This window comes from Squalius cephalus (genome assembly GCF_949319135.1).
Source record: "Squalius cephalus genome assembly, chromosome: 19".
Lineage (NCBI taxonomy): Eukaryota > Metazoa > Chordata > Actinopteri > Cypriniformes > Leuciscidae > Squalius > Squalius cephalus.
Genome location: NC_137140.1, coordinates 9,050,795 through 9,065,380, shown reverse-complemented (window position 1 = coordinate 9,065,380; position 14,586 = coordinate 9,050,795). Strand labels below are relative to the sequence as shown.

Below are 14,586 nucleotides of genomic sequence, written 5' to 3'. Positions count from 1 at the left end.
TAGATGATGGTGAGTGAGCATCCTCCATGGTTTTGGTTGGAGGTTTTGCAAGAGACGTTTCATTTCCGCCATGTCTGAAGAAAGGCAAGCAACTTTCTTTGACAACAATTGCCCTGCCAAATGACTGCCACTAGAACTAGATTTCTTCTTAGCCCGGGAAGCACCAGCAGCTGCTGAGGCACGGTGCTTTTGAGCTCTCTACCGCAAAGCCAGATCTACTTGCAAACCACTAGTGTCCCGGTTTGTGGTACAGTCTTACCAAATGCAACTGTCTTTCTGACTAACTGTCATTGGCAGTAAGCTACAATGCAGTCACGGGTCCATAAGTGCTTCCTTCAGATGCTGAACACCCAGGCTTGATGGGCAGAGATCATGCCCATCATCAGGAAAAAGCTCATTAGGACAGAGCTTGCAATTCAGTAGGAAGGCAGTAGAAATTAGCTAGCCTGACGTCGTCATACTCAGATTCTAGTCAGAATATGAGTCTGATACTGTTCCATTGGGCTGTGATTATGGGGTGTGTTTCAACCATAGACTGTAGGTTTCAACCGAACCAGGAAAGAAAATGCCTCTGCACTCAATTGGATAGACCTACAACCAATCAGAGCAACGGAGTCTTCTATAACATGCAATGGTGGAATCTACACATCTCAATTCTCCAGAGGCAGCCATCTTTGTTGTAAATGAATTCAACCCAAGCGCTCTTTGGTGACGTGGATGATTACGTTACTGTTGATCATCTGTCCATCATTGTATAAAGCCCGTCCTGACAATTTGATTGGTCCGAACAGCTCTGGTTCGAACATAGTTGCTCCACAATGGATCAAGTCCAGACCGAATTTGGGCGGGGCTAAGTTCGGCTGGCATCCAGGCTAGAGATAAGCCTCAATAATTAGAAAACCTCTGGATACAACCACGAGGAGTGATAGGAAAAATTACAATAAATCCTCTTACCTCCGGATGAACCATGAGGAACAGAGAAAAGAGAGAGAGAATTCAGTCTCCTATTCAAATAATTTAATAAACACCTACGGCTATCACCATCGGGTAGATTGTACAAGACAAAATACAATGCAAACAGGGACAAAAACACAAAACTCTCTCAAAAAACTAGTCAATAGCATGGTGACACGCCTCCGGATAGAACCGTGAGGTAACTGACACCATACAGTAATAACCCGTAAGCAAAATAAAATAAAACAAACTTACCGTTGAATCCGAGTATCGTCACAGCTTGGGAGGATGACAAATTCACTGGTCCTAGAAAGCTGCACTCTGCACTCTGGCTGGCACTGCGATTATCCACTAATAACAATAATTTGTTACATTTATATAGCGCTTTTCTCTGCACTCAAAGCGCTTTATCTCCTCAACCACCACCAATGTGCAGAATCCACCTGGATGATGCAACGGCAGCCATATTGCGCCAGAACGTCCACCACACACCAGCTTATTGGTGGAAAGGGCCTCGGTTTAACGTCTCATCCGAAGGATGGTGCTTGTTACAGTATAGTGTCCCCATCACTATATGGGGCGTTAGGACCCACACAGACCACAGGGTGAGCACCCCCTGCTGGCTTTAGCAATAAAAAAGTGATTAACATATGAAGATTCGTACATATAGCCACTTTATGGTAAAAAGCAGATTTTCAGGTTTTGTATAGTAAGATTATATCACTTAATGAAATATATGGTTATTAGTTTATTAGCACCAATATACCATCCCGTAATACTGGAAAGATTGTCAAAGTTTTTTTTTTTTCATTGGGAATTTCTGGCAACCGATTCTGCCAGTTATTTTTATAGTAAATTGAACAGGATACTTTTACAGTATGTCTATTACATTTAAATGTATTTTCACATGTATTAAATTAAAAAAAAAAGTTTTTATTCTATGCATACTGCAAAAATAGATGTATATTATGCTATTCTGAATATGTACTCATGCTCTGCCTAATAGCACCTGATTGCCATACTGGAAGAAGACTGTAAAATCATTTTTCTCAAGAAATCTATATTGGTATAGCTAGATAAATGCACACTAAATATACAGCTATATGATAAACTGGAGTAAGGTTTACTCACTCTCGGGCTGTATTACGAGGGGTCATGTAGGTGACAAGACGCTTGATAGTTTTGAATGAAAGAGGTTTATTCTTCTTCCTCCTCTTTCTGCCTACTCAGAGTTTGAGCTTGGGGTACAAACACTCACTATCAATGTGAGAAAAAAAGATCACTTTTGGCAACACATGCCATTCTCTGGAATATTCCCCATGTCTATTGACTTTTGAGAAAAGCAGCCACTGCAAGTAGAAATGCATAGTGTTAACATTAAAAAAACACTCCCTGAAGAGCAAATTTGGAAACGATTTTTTAAAGATAAGTAATAAGAAATGAATTCATTAATAAATGTTCACTTTTTGTTTAAACAGTTGCATTTTCCAAGGATCAAACATTTATTCCTAAAAATTTAAAAATAGCAAAGTTATGAATTCTTCCTTTTACTAATAGCTCATCCGGTAGTGATAATATCTATTTTAGCTGTACTGTAAAAAAAACTGTCACGTTTCTGTTTGTGTTTGGACTTCCTCTGTTCGTTGTGTTCAGTTTCTAGCCACTCCTTCTTCAATAGTTCAACAGTGCTAATCATGCATTTTAAAGCCTCCTGTCCACTATCTAGCCGGGATGCAGCCTTGGCACTTCCCCATGCCGCTGTTACTGAAGCTTCACCGCAGCCACGCCTTTGGCCAAAATGGCCTGCGCCACGCTCGAGCCAGAGCCTTTGGCCAAGATGGCCGCCGCCACGCCCAAGCCAGAACCTTTGGCTAAGATGGCCACCACCACGCCTGAACCAGAGTCTTTGACCAAGATGGCTGCCACCGCGTCCCCCGAGCTGCCGGCTCCGCCCTGGTCCCCCGAACTGCAATCTTCGCCCTGGGCCCCTGAACTGCCGGCTCCGCCCTGGCCCCCTGAACTGCCGGCTCCGCCCTGGCCCCCTGAGCTGCCAGCACCTCCCTGGGTTCCTGTATCACCGGTACTGCCCTGGGGGCATCCTGTCCTACCTATACCTCTCCTAGTTAGCCTCCAGGGCACCCACCCACCCCTCTTGATTGTTTATGGCGCGAGGACGTGCCTTCCGGGAGGGGGAGGTAATGTCACGTTTCTGTTTGTGTTTGGACTTCCTCTGTTCATTGTGTTCAGTTTCTAGCCACTCCTCCTTCATTAGTTCATCCCAAGCTTGTTTGTTACTATGGTTTCTGTCATTGAGTTCATTTGTCCCAGCTGTGTCTCGTTTCCCTCATTTGCTCTGTGTATTTAAGCCCTGTGTTTTGTCCTGTTCAGTGTCTGTCAATGTTAATGTTAAGCTGGTTGTTCTGTCCTGATTCTTAGTCTCCCAAACATTTCTGTAAGTTTAAAGTTTATTGTTAGTAAAGTCTGCTGCACAGTAATCCTGTTTCCTCGTTGCTGCAACCAGAAACCTAACATTACCATTCCAGTTTTTCCAGTAACTATTTATTAGATACTAATGCTTATTCTTTTGGTCTACTATAATTACTAATAACTCTTTTGTAATTACTATAAGTGGTGAAAGTTCAATAAAAAGTCTTACTAATAAAATTGCAATAGATACTACTCAGAAGCAAATAGTTTCTGATATCTGAATGACAGTGTCCTATAGAATTTTAATTAGAAACAATTAGTTGCTAGCCATAACTGACTACTGACCAGAGTGGGGCAAGTTGTCACAAATGCGAGTAGGCTTACTGAAGTCAAAAGTCCATTGACACAAATGTGTTGTTGTTGGTTTCACCTTTTTCAAGAACTGACTTAAAGTAAAATATTTGTATGAATTCTGTCTCTAAAATTTCAGTATCATTTTTTTTTTTTGTAAGAGGCTCATCTGCTGTGTAACACACTAACATGCATTCAGACAGGAGTCAAGTTATAATAAAATTTAATGTTGAAATTTGCCTAAGGACAGGTTGGCACATTTTGGGCTTACAATGGCTGGAAATTTAGTGTTGTTGGATGGATTTTATGTGTTGTGTTATGAGTTTTTTTTTATTATTATTGTTTTATAATTGTTCTAATTTTGTTGAAAACAATATGCTTTTTATTTAAAGTCGGCAAGTAAAAAATATGACCACTTGCCATGGCCTTGTTAAAACTGATCCCGACTCCATAATTAGTCTGCATGAATCAAACCAATCAAACCAATTCAGACTAAAACGAGGATAGTCCAGAATCATTGGTACACCCCTTCCCACTCTCCAAGAACTGTACTCATCCAGAGTAAGTTAAAGGTCTGGCAAAATCACCCTGGACCCCTCACAGACCCCTACAGATCACCGAGCACTAAAGCCAGGCACAAGAAAAGTTTCTTTCCTCAGGGCCGCATGAACAGTTAAATGCCCCTACTGGGCAATAGACATGTGCAATACATAACACTCTTTTTTACTTATTGCCTATTTATTCAGCAGACCATGCTTTTTATTCACACTCCCTTGCATTTGTATAACATACGTTGTCTATTGTTTATTTTGTATTTTAATAGATCTATTTGTATTATCTGTCTTGTCGCTGTCATTCTGTCTGTGCACTGGAAGCTTCTGTGTAAGCGTACTCGGCAATAAAGCTCATTGTGACTGATTCTGAATGTGTCAGTAGAGCTGCTGAACTGCTGGGCTGGAGTCAATCTGTACTGCCACTCCTCCGCGGGAGCGCGCGCATTATGGCACACGCACACATGCACACATGCACACACTGACTGGAGAGTCGGGCGCACTCCCTTCTGCCAGGAAGTTGTTGGTATTCGGGAAATAACAAAGAAAAGAAAACAGGTATATTAAAAGCGTCGAAACTACACGAGGTGGATCTGTGTTACATATTCGAGATCTGGGTATGAATTGGAGGACTATTAACTAATGGAGGACTAATCGATGGAGGCGGACGGAAGTTTTGGGCTCGTCTGGGTCCTGTTGCTGCTGTTGGGAATTACAGACGCTACAGGGAGAGAAGGTGGGTCCTCTCCACACATTCCCAAACTATCCACAAATTCCCATATTATAGTTACTGAGCAGAAAGAGAGTTTAACAAGAACAAACAAACAGCAGCGGGGGACATTCTTGTGTTGAAACTGCTACTCAAGCGGTTGACACCCCATATCCACTGCTCAAGACGCGACGCGACCGGCGCGCGGGGCCCACTGCATTTTCACGCGACTGTTCGTCGCTTGCTTTCAGTGTGGAATTTGATTTGTTGTTTTACTAGAGTAAACAACTTTACAATTTAAACTTGTATTAATTTGACTAATTTAGGCTTATTTAAAGTGGATAAGTTTAACAACAACAACAACATAAAAATCCCGTCGGTGTTTTTTCTCGCACTGTTCTCGCATTAGTCGTAGGTTAAAGTATGTCGCACAAACTTGATTTGCAACTTTTGCATGACAATAGCGCTGAAACCTGACAGCCAAGAGTTCATGAGTTTAATGGGCACAACTCCTTATCTTAAAATTAAACCAATATACAAAAAGTAAAATTAGTTCATTTATTTTTTAAATCTTGAATTTATGAAATATTAATGACACCCTCCTGTTAACCAAAATGTAGGCTAATACTAAACAACATTTTTAAAAATATAATTATAGAATAACAATTAAATGGGTTATAATCACAGAACAACAACATGATAATGACAGTGACACACAAGTTATTATTTTAACAATAGGTCATAATACAAAAGCAATCAATTGGGTCATGAACACAGGACAACAACATCATAATGATGATGTCGGTGCTGCTAATATCAATAATAAAAATAGCAATTAATTAATATTAGTAGCAGACACGTAGGCTAGATGTACAGTGGTAGTACCATGGCACAATGGTAATTTGAGATTGTATTACTATTGTACTTTGATATCCATGGTAGTAATAACCAGGACTATAAGTGAAAAATTCTATGGTATTGCCATGATACATGCTTAAAACCATGGTATTGATATAAAACATGTCCTAGACACCAAAGTAGAGCCATGGTAATTTGTTTGTACTTTTTTGTGCATGTTATTATTATAGTAGCCTACAGATGACATGACAGAGAAGGCCAGTATACATCAGACCGTAAAACAATGGATTCAGCAATCTCAGAGATTAACACAAATTGTGTACAAAACTGAATTGATGGGAGGTTTAATACCAGTTTAAACTTTGTAGTTCTCATTCTCTGCATAACACAAAAATACCACTGTCATAAACCATTATTGTTTTTTTAACCTATATCTACACATTGAATTTCTTTTAATTTCTCTGTGTGTACGGTACATGCACTCAGTGGTGGAAGAATTCATATTTTCTTAGGAAATCATATACTCTTCTTCCTGCTCGTTGAAAGTTATTCCAAAGGTCGTTTACTTTAAAGTTCTGTGTAACTGTCAGCTTCTGATTACACATTTAACAAAACAAATGTGTTTCTGCATTTCAGTTAGATTTTTTCATGTATCTAAGGCATCTAAATTGTCGACATGACCAATGACTTTGCTGAAAAAAGTTTTGTTGTGCCTTTTAGAAAAATTGTAAAAAAAAAAAAAAAAAAAAAAAAATCAGGTCATGGTAAATGTTTTTTTTGTTTTTTTTTTGGCTGTGATATAAAGTATAAATGTGATTATAAAGTAAACATAACAATAAAAACTTTTATATTGTTAGTAATATTTTTAGATATTTTAAGAAATGGACTAAAGCAACTTAGTTACTTGATTACTTAGTTCTTAGTTACTTGATTATACATAGGCTACATCATTCTTTTTTTTATTTTTCATTTTTGAAAAATCTGTTTTTTGATAATCTCTCAATTATCATTTTATTACATTGCATTATATATTTTTGCACCCCACCATAAAAGCTACAGAGTTTTGATCTTAAAAACATTTATATTTTATGAGCTTTGATCATAAAATTAAGCATTTATATATATATATATATATATATATAGAGAGAGAGAGAGAGAGAGAGAGAGAGAGAGTGACAACTGATATTTATATGCATATGTCTGCTATACGATCTCATTTATTTACATTAATTTGCTTATTTCATCTTACTTTCTGGCTATATAAATATCAGCAGCTGCAACAAAGTGCATATTTTTTCTCAGTTTGGTCCTCTGAATAAAAAGTTTTTTTTTCTCTCCATATTCTCATATACTGAATGAGTCACAAAGGCCTCGGGTATCAAATATTGTACTCAAAAATCAAATTTTTTAAAGATTTTTTCAATATTTTTGATAAACTGTTTCATTAAAAATATATATTTTTCTGACTATTCTTTCATATGTCAGGCTTTAAAGGGTTAAACATCCTTGAGGTGCTCAAATTGTCAACAGCCTGCAAGAAGCTTTCAGTCTTGTTGACAAGCAGAATCCATAAACAATGGCATTGGGACATTTGCATGGGACATTGTTGTCATGGGACCTTTTCTAATGTGACCACGTCTCCAATTCTCAAAACTTAGCAAAACCTGTCCCTGTCAAACTTTTGCCATCTGATTCTGCATATGCATAAGTACATGTTGTGTGTGCAGTTACTAAACTAAGAGTTGGTTCACTGCTGTGCTGGGCTTGCCCTTGTTATCAGTTGTTGCGGGTGTACTACAGAGCTGTCTTAGATATGCTTTACGTGTTTCATTGTTGAGTGTTTCAGAACCTGTAATGGGGCTTTTAGCAATGCTGTTAGCTGAAAGTGTCACCACACGTTTAATGGGCTTCAGGATCTTTATCTTTAACGCTTATTATCTGAGAAAAGGCCTTTCACACCAAGGACGATGACAATAACTATAAGGTTTTAATAATCGTAATTCTACAAAAATAGAGACGCCATTGACACAGACATTCTGATATCATAACTGCAGCTCACTTATAATAAACAACACATTATTGTCAGTTGGTGTGCGCTTATATAACGTTATAGGCTAGTTATTCTTGTGAAGGTGTGAACGGGCCTTAGCAGTCAGATTTGTAACTCATTAGAGCCAGGAGGAAATTTCCTTGTCTGTGTTTTGGTGAAACACAAGTCTGTGAGTTTTGTTAAGGACTACGTCAGGATAAATAAAGACTTCAATATTAAGGATGATAAGACTGGAAAAGAGTATCAGCAGCATGTGTTTTTTTGCACTGTTCACTGTTCACTGACATGGCAAAGATGGAACATTACTGATTTTCTGAAGTAGTTTGTCTTGTGATTGTCATGCTTTTATAGGCTATATTTTTGTCTTATAGGTTCTGTTTCCCCCAACGTTTTAGATAGCATACCATTTTTGAAATACGTCTTAAAGAAATAATTTCTTCCAAAAATGACAATTCTGTCATCATTTGATTTCTCATGTTGTTTCAAACAGATTTGACTTTTTCCTTCTAAGGAACAGAAAAATATATGTTTAGCAGAATGTTTGTGCTGCTCTTTTTTTTCCCCATACAATGAAAGTGAATGGTAATTAAAATGCTGTTAAGCTCCAAAAATAGCAGAAAAGCTCCATAAAAGTGTCATCAAAGTAGTTCATTTAATTTATGTCCTAAATTCCATGGCCTTGTGCACACTAATACGTTTTTGTTTGAAAATGCTTCTTTTTGGCCTTCCATCCACAATGAGACTGCGTTTTTATGAACGAAAACAAAGCTTTTTGAAAACGCTGTCCAAAGTCCAAAGAATTTGAAAACGCGGTTTTCATGTTTATACAGGTATTGTGTCTGTTATGTGCTGTTCACTTTCACACAGTTGCTGAAATATGTTACTTTGTACACTCTTGCAAAGATGACAGATCATTTACTCACATTTGCTGTCCTGCGGCAAAACATGAGAGCAGTTGCGTTTAAGACCAAACATATAATGGTGAGTGAGTGCGACCTGGACACATCAGTGAATGGTGAGATATCTTGCTAAATAAAACGATACTGCCGAAAGAATTGCGTGAGATCTTTTTGCTCTGTCTGTATCATCTAGTGAACTTTTATGAGGGCTTACGCATGCGCAGTAAGGGGAATTTAGCACGTTTCTGTGTGGACGAAAACGCTAGTGTGACGGAAAGCATTTCAGTACGAAAACGCTGTTTTCAAATGTACTCGGATTAACGCAGATGTAACCCAAGTCTCAAAACACAATGAAAAGGACAAAAAATGCTGGATGGACACGCCAAAATGCACATTTAAAAAATTGCATAAAAAACGATGGAAACACATTTACTGAATAAATTCCTTGATGCATATCAAAAAAAGACATCTGGCAATGTCAAATGCGCAAAAAGGGTCTTAAAGAATAAATAAAAAAGTTGCTGTAAATAATGTTTTTGATGTATTTACAATCACAGCTTTGGGTCACTATGGTCTCTGTATAGGCTATAAATCCAAAACTAGATAAATATTGAAAATATTTTTCAAGAGGTTTTTACTGTGCAAAATGAACAGCTAAAGCCTCGCCACAAAAAAGATCAAACCCATATAAGAAAGAATCTAGATAAACTAGCCAAACTGATTGATGCACTCATCAACTGTCGTGCAAGCAGGCTGTTGTTGTGTGGTGTATGTTGTGTTAGATTACTTGCAGGAAAGCTTCTATATGTAAAGCATGTTCAAGGTCATTATCTCATGCTCAATGCTCGCATGCATTAGTTCAGCATACGTGCATCCCATCAGTATTTTGGTATGCGTGTAGCAATGTGTCAGAACGGAGTGATACACGCTTCACAAACACAGAGACACAAGGTCTCGTCCAAATCCTGTTCTTCCTGTCGGTTGAGTAATTCTTGTTTGTTGTGTGACTGACTATGTGCAAGAGAGCAAGAATAGAATATGCATGTAGAAAAGCACTGATATGATACATGTGTATTTGAATGAATAAGGAAAATGTATTTTTGCATACAGTATTATACTAGTGACCAACACCTGAAACTATTTTGTTTATGCCCTTGGTTCACATATTGAATTAATTTGTCATTGTGCACTTAAACGTTCCCTTTAGTTGAGTGTTTTTGTCATCGCTGTGTTATTGAAAGTGTTATCGATTTTGATGCAAATACTGCTTGTCCATTCAGTGGTATTTGAGGTCAATGCCCAGAGGACACGGTCAAAGTGATAATACCCCGTTTGGATACCCTGTTCTTGTGGGCAGTGATAAAGGGTCGGAATGGTTGTCTTGGGAAGATCTTTGGTGTTTCTCTTATTATAACCAAGGTCAGGACCTAGTAGACAGCAGTTGATCTTTGGTCGCTGTAAATGTCAGCTTGCACTCTGTTTTCTGTATTGTTGTTGTTGTCTGTGAGATCAGTCTCCGTGACAGCAGCAGTTAAAAGAATTTGGCAGCTGAAAACCTATTGAGTACACGCTTGTGAAGTAGCCTACACACTCTACTTCCTGTCTGGCCGCACACCAAGAGTAGGTGTGGTGAATTTACTCACTGCACAGGTAAAGAGCACTGATTTAAATTCAATCTGTCTCTCTTGTGTTGTTGTCGTAGAGACCAAGAGCAGCTCTTACACCGTGTGACACAACAAGTTTCCAATGACAATGAATGTGTCTATATGAGCTCTTGTTTTGCTATTACATACATCGCTTACTATGTCAGTTTGTTACTGCATGTTCTAAAGCACAGAATAAATAAAAATGTGATCCTCCAAAATATACATTTCACCACAAACACAACATTGTAAGCAGAATTTGACTGAAATTTTATTGGAGTACCTGTTATTAAAGGCATAGTTCACCCTATGCCGAACGCTTTATGATGAACAGATTTAGTTTAGGCTTTTATTCACATTGAACACCGTTCAGCGAACGTACATAGAGCACTCAAATTTGGTAAACAAACATGCTCAAAGTCAAACATGCTTGCTTGACGCGCAAGAACCAATGAGGTTCAGCTTGCAGAGCACTGAAGAGGGGGCATCTTAAAGTCCCCATGAAATCAAAATGGACCCTATTTACTTTGTTAGCGCATATTACTAGTCTTGTGGTGAACAATTAATCCGTGCAAGTAAATATATATATATTTTTTTTTTACCATGGTAATCTTTAATCAAAATCTGAAAATGGCGTCTTTTTCTGATGACGTAGGTTTGACGGCTTGGTTTGAAAACGCTTAACCACTCCCCTCAAACCGTTAGTCTGCTATGAGCGAGAGATTGAGAGGAGGAGCGCTAAGTAAAACCCTGCCCTCTGTTCAATATTCCGTTTCACTGGGAAATACGTCATAACACTGGAGAAAAGTCGTTTGCAACTTCCGGTTCACGGGGACTTTAAGTAATGAAAGGGGGCGATGCCTTAATGCAAAGTTAATTTTTTTTTCAGACTGTAAACAAACCTGTCGCCGCTACAATTACGAAACTAAAAACTACTGAGTAAATACAGATGGTAGAGAATTGAATAATATTGCTACATAAAACAAAAAGGAAAATTGCCTAGGCCAACATATTAGAAAATTCTACTTATCTATATCCATGAAATAACCATGTTTTTGACCACCAGATATAAACATGTCTTAGATACACAATTTCAGCGGCTTTACCATGAATAGACGACAGAAAGTTACCATGATACCACCACCACCACCAAAATTAATTAATTGTGTCTGCTTTTCTATAAAACACGGCGCTTCACTAACACGTAACACTAACCGATGCATATTTTTATGGTTAGTTAGAACAGCCAGAACTGCAACCGGTGACAAACAATAACAATAAAGAGAAAAAAATCTATTAACTACGTCCTCTAAACTTGAAAACAATATCTCATCATACCTTTAGCCTACTTGGTAGAGCTGCATTCTTCATGGCGTGGGAAGTTCGTTGTCAAATGTGCCAATCAATATGTGACTTTGTGAAACAGACTGTCCTTAACTAAAATGTTGCTATAGTAGCCTAATATTAATGCTAGAAAGCCTATGCACTTGGCATTTGTGATTAAAAAAAAAAAAAGTGTATTCTATTTCATCATTAAAACCCATTTTCACATTAATCTTTTCATCAATTAGGAATTTTACTGACATTTTATTGGAGTACCTGTTATTAAAGGCACAGTTCATCCAAAAATTAAAATTGCTTGACACACAAGAACCAATGAGCGTGAACCAATTTTCACACCAAACAAGTACGGTTGAGTGTCATATTTGAGTGCTCTAATGTTTTTTCACCAAAATAACACACTAGTATTGTAATTTAAATTATCATTATCATTTTACTTTCTTAAATACAGTCAATTGTTACAATATTAATAATATTTCCGTTCTGACAGTTCTGTCAACGAGCCCTGCATCTGCTCTCTCTTTCTCTCACGGTGAGTGCGCGTGCAATGAAGCAGACAATGAGATGATGTTTTATTAACGTTTCGGGAGGTTCACATTCAAATGATTTATCATAGTCCTACATATACGTTGCTGACCTATGTTCCATGACAGTTTTCAGCATCCCTCCACCACCCCGACTCCTCACTCTTGTCTGTTTTCTGTCAGAGCCAGGGATGGATAAGAGGGGAGTACTCTGGGTTCAGGCCAAAATACCGAGCTCGGAGCCATCTCTTGGACATCTCGGACAGCACGCCAAATACGCATGCTTCTTTTAATCTGATTATTTGTGTGAAACACGTGAAATTATATCTGTGCTGAACTTATTTTTGGCCTCTAACTCAATTACAGGCAACTGTAATCGTACAATTTAGCCATGGGCTAATTAAAAACATTTTTTAGTTGTCTCTCGTGAAATTTGGTCGCATATGCTCGCATTGTAGAGGGTTGCAGAGGTACTCAAAGCATGCGTGTGCGTGTGTGTAAACCTGTTGGTTTGGATGTCATTGGTGAAACATTTGAGGTGTATAATAACACTTCAACCAGTTTAAAATAAGTTTGAGTAGGAGTAAAAAATGATTATGTAGAAACAGAAGTACAATGAGAGAGAAAGAGAACAGAGCCTGCCAGAGACATGGACGAATAGAGTTGTTTTCAATTCAAGGTCCCTATACACACACATGCACAGAGACGAGGGAATGTTAGGATGATGAAAGAGGAGGAAGGGAACTTGGAAAGGAAGTGTGAACAGGAGGAAATAGTGACTTATTATCAGCATGCATACATGTTACTTATGTTACTGCACAAAACAGCTTTTTCAATAATGTCTCATACAATAGCTTATCCCCCAAAAAAGAAAAAGAAAATGAATCACCCTTATTTGCAAATTTTCATTTGCCGCAGTTGCATAAACATAACCACTGTGTTAAGACTGTGTCTTAAGAACTATTCTGATCAGCAGTTATCCACAGGGTAATCAGTCTTACTTTTAAGATTCAAATGAAACCAATCTGTGTTTTTATGTAACTGACTTTAAAAAGTTATGACCAGTCTTAAAGAAAAAAATGAGATGACTAACTTGTACAACTAGTTTAAGCAGTTTATGCGACCGGCCACTGGAATTAACTGACTTTAAACATCAAAAAATCAACAAAAAGGCTACATGAAATATGTGTGCTCATTGAACTCGTAGAGGTGTAATAGAAATTATTTTGGTCTATTGTCAGTCTATTGTCAAATGCTAGCCTGCAGTTTACAGTGCACTGAATATAGTGACTTACAATAAATCATCTGTGAATTGACACACACATGCACAAATCTCAGTACAGCGCTGCACATGTCATGACATGGACACTCAGAGTGAGTGTCAAACACATCTATTTACAGTCTCCTGCACAGAGTAGCAGTGTGATAAAGCCAAGACAGGAGGACAGTAGTCATGACTGTAAATGAAACAAATCATGTATGTGCCTTTAAGGTGTTCTTTTCCTCTACAAGACAATGTGAATAATACATGTAAAGTGAAATGGATGCAGACTTTGTAGGCAGTACTCTGAGTTTCATTTCCATTATGTTAATTTCTAAAATGATGTTAATTTATTTTATGTAGTGCTGGGTGGTATACTAGTTCATGCGGTATAACGGTTTTAGCCCGCGTATGATATGTATTTTTCAAATAGCACCATGCCGGTGCGTAGCTGAAACAACTGCTGAAACTTTTCAATGGCCATGAAGAGCTCCAAGCAGATTGTTTTGAGAGGGGACTTCTATTACATTCATACCCTTCTTACTAACGCAACAATAAACAGTGTTGGGGGAAACACATTACAAGTAACACGAGTTACATAATGAGATTACTTGAGTAACAAGTAAAATAATGCATGACTTTTAAATTTACACCAAAATATCTGAGGTACTTTTTCAAATAAATATCGCAAGTTACTTTGTTTTCCCATTTATTGACTGGCAGCTCTCCTATCCCCATGTCGAGAGGAACCGTAAGATGCAGAGTCGTTGTGTGTTCATTGTTGTTCTAGACTAAATGTGACCATGCATTTACTCATATCACTTGCACAGAAACAGATTCAGTATTCCTCAAAATTAATAAACAGTAAAATGCAAACTCAGAATATTACACAAACCTGCATTAGTTAAATATGTTAAATAATACAAATATACTTTACATATTTAATCTCACTTTATTAACCAGGGTCTTTGCTGCTGCAATGATCCAATTCAATCATACCAATAAGCAAAAATGACTT

General features: G+C 37.8%; 1 protein-coding gene across 1 annotated transcript in view; it reads left to right on the top strand.

Annotated features, from left to right (window-relative positions):
* Positions 1–4,725: 4,725 nt before the first annotated feature.
* Positions 4,726–14,586, top strand: part of erbb2 (erb-b2 receptor tyrosine kinase 2) — a 34,677-nt gene continuing 24,816 nt past the window's right edge. Inside the window, exon 1 of the mRNA XM_079850450.1 lies at positions 4,726–5,019. Within this exon, the coding sequence (XP_079706576.1) occupies positions 4,941–5,019 (79 nt within the window). The 5' untranslated portion in view covers positions 4,726–4,940. The remainder of the gene's footprint in view (positions 5,020–14,586) is intronic.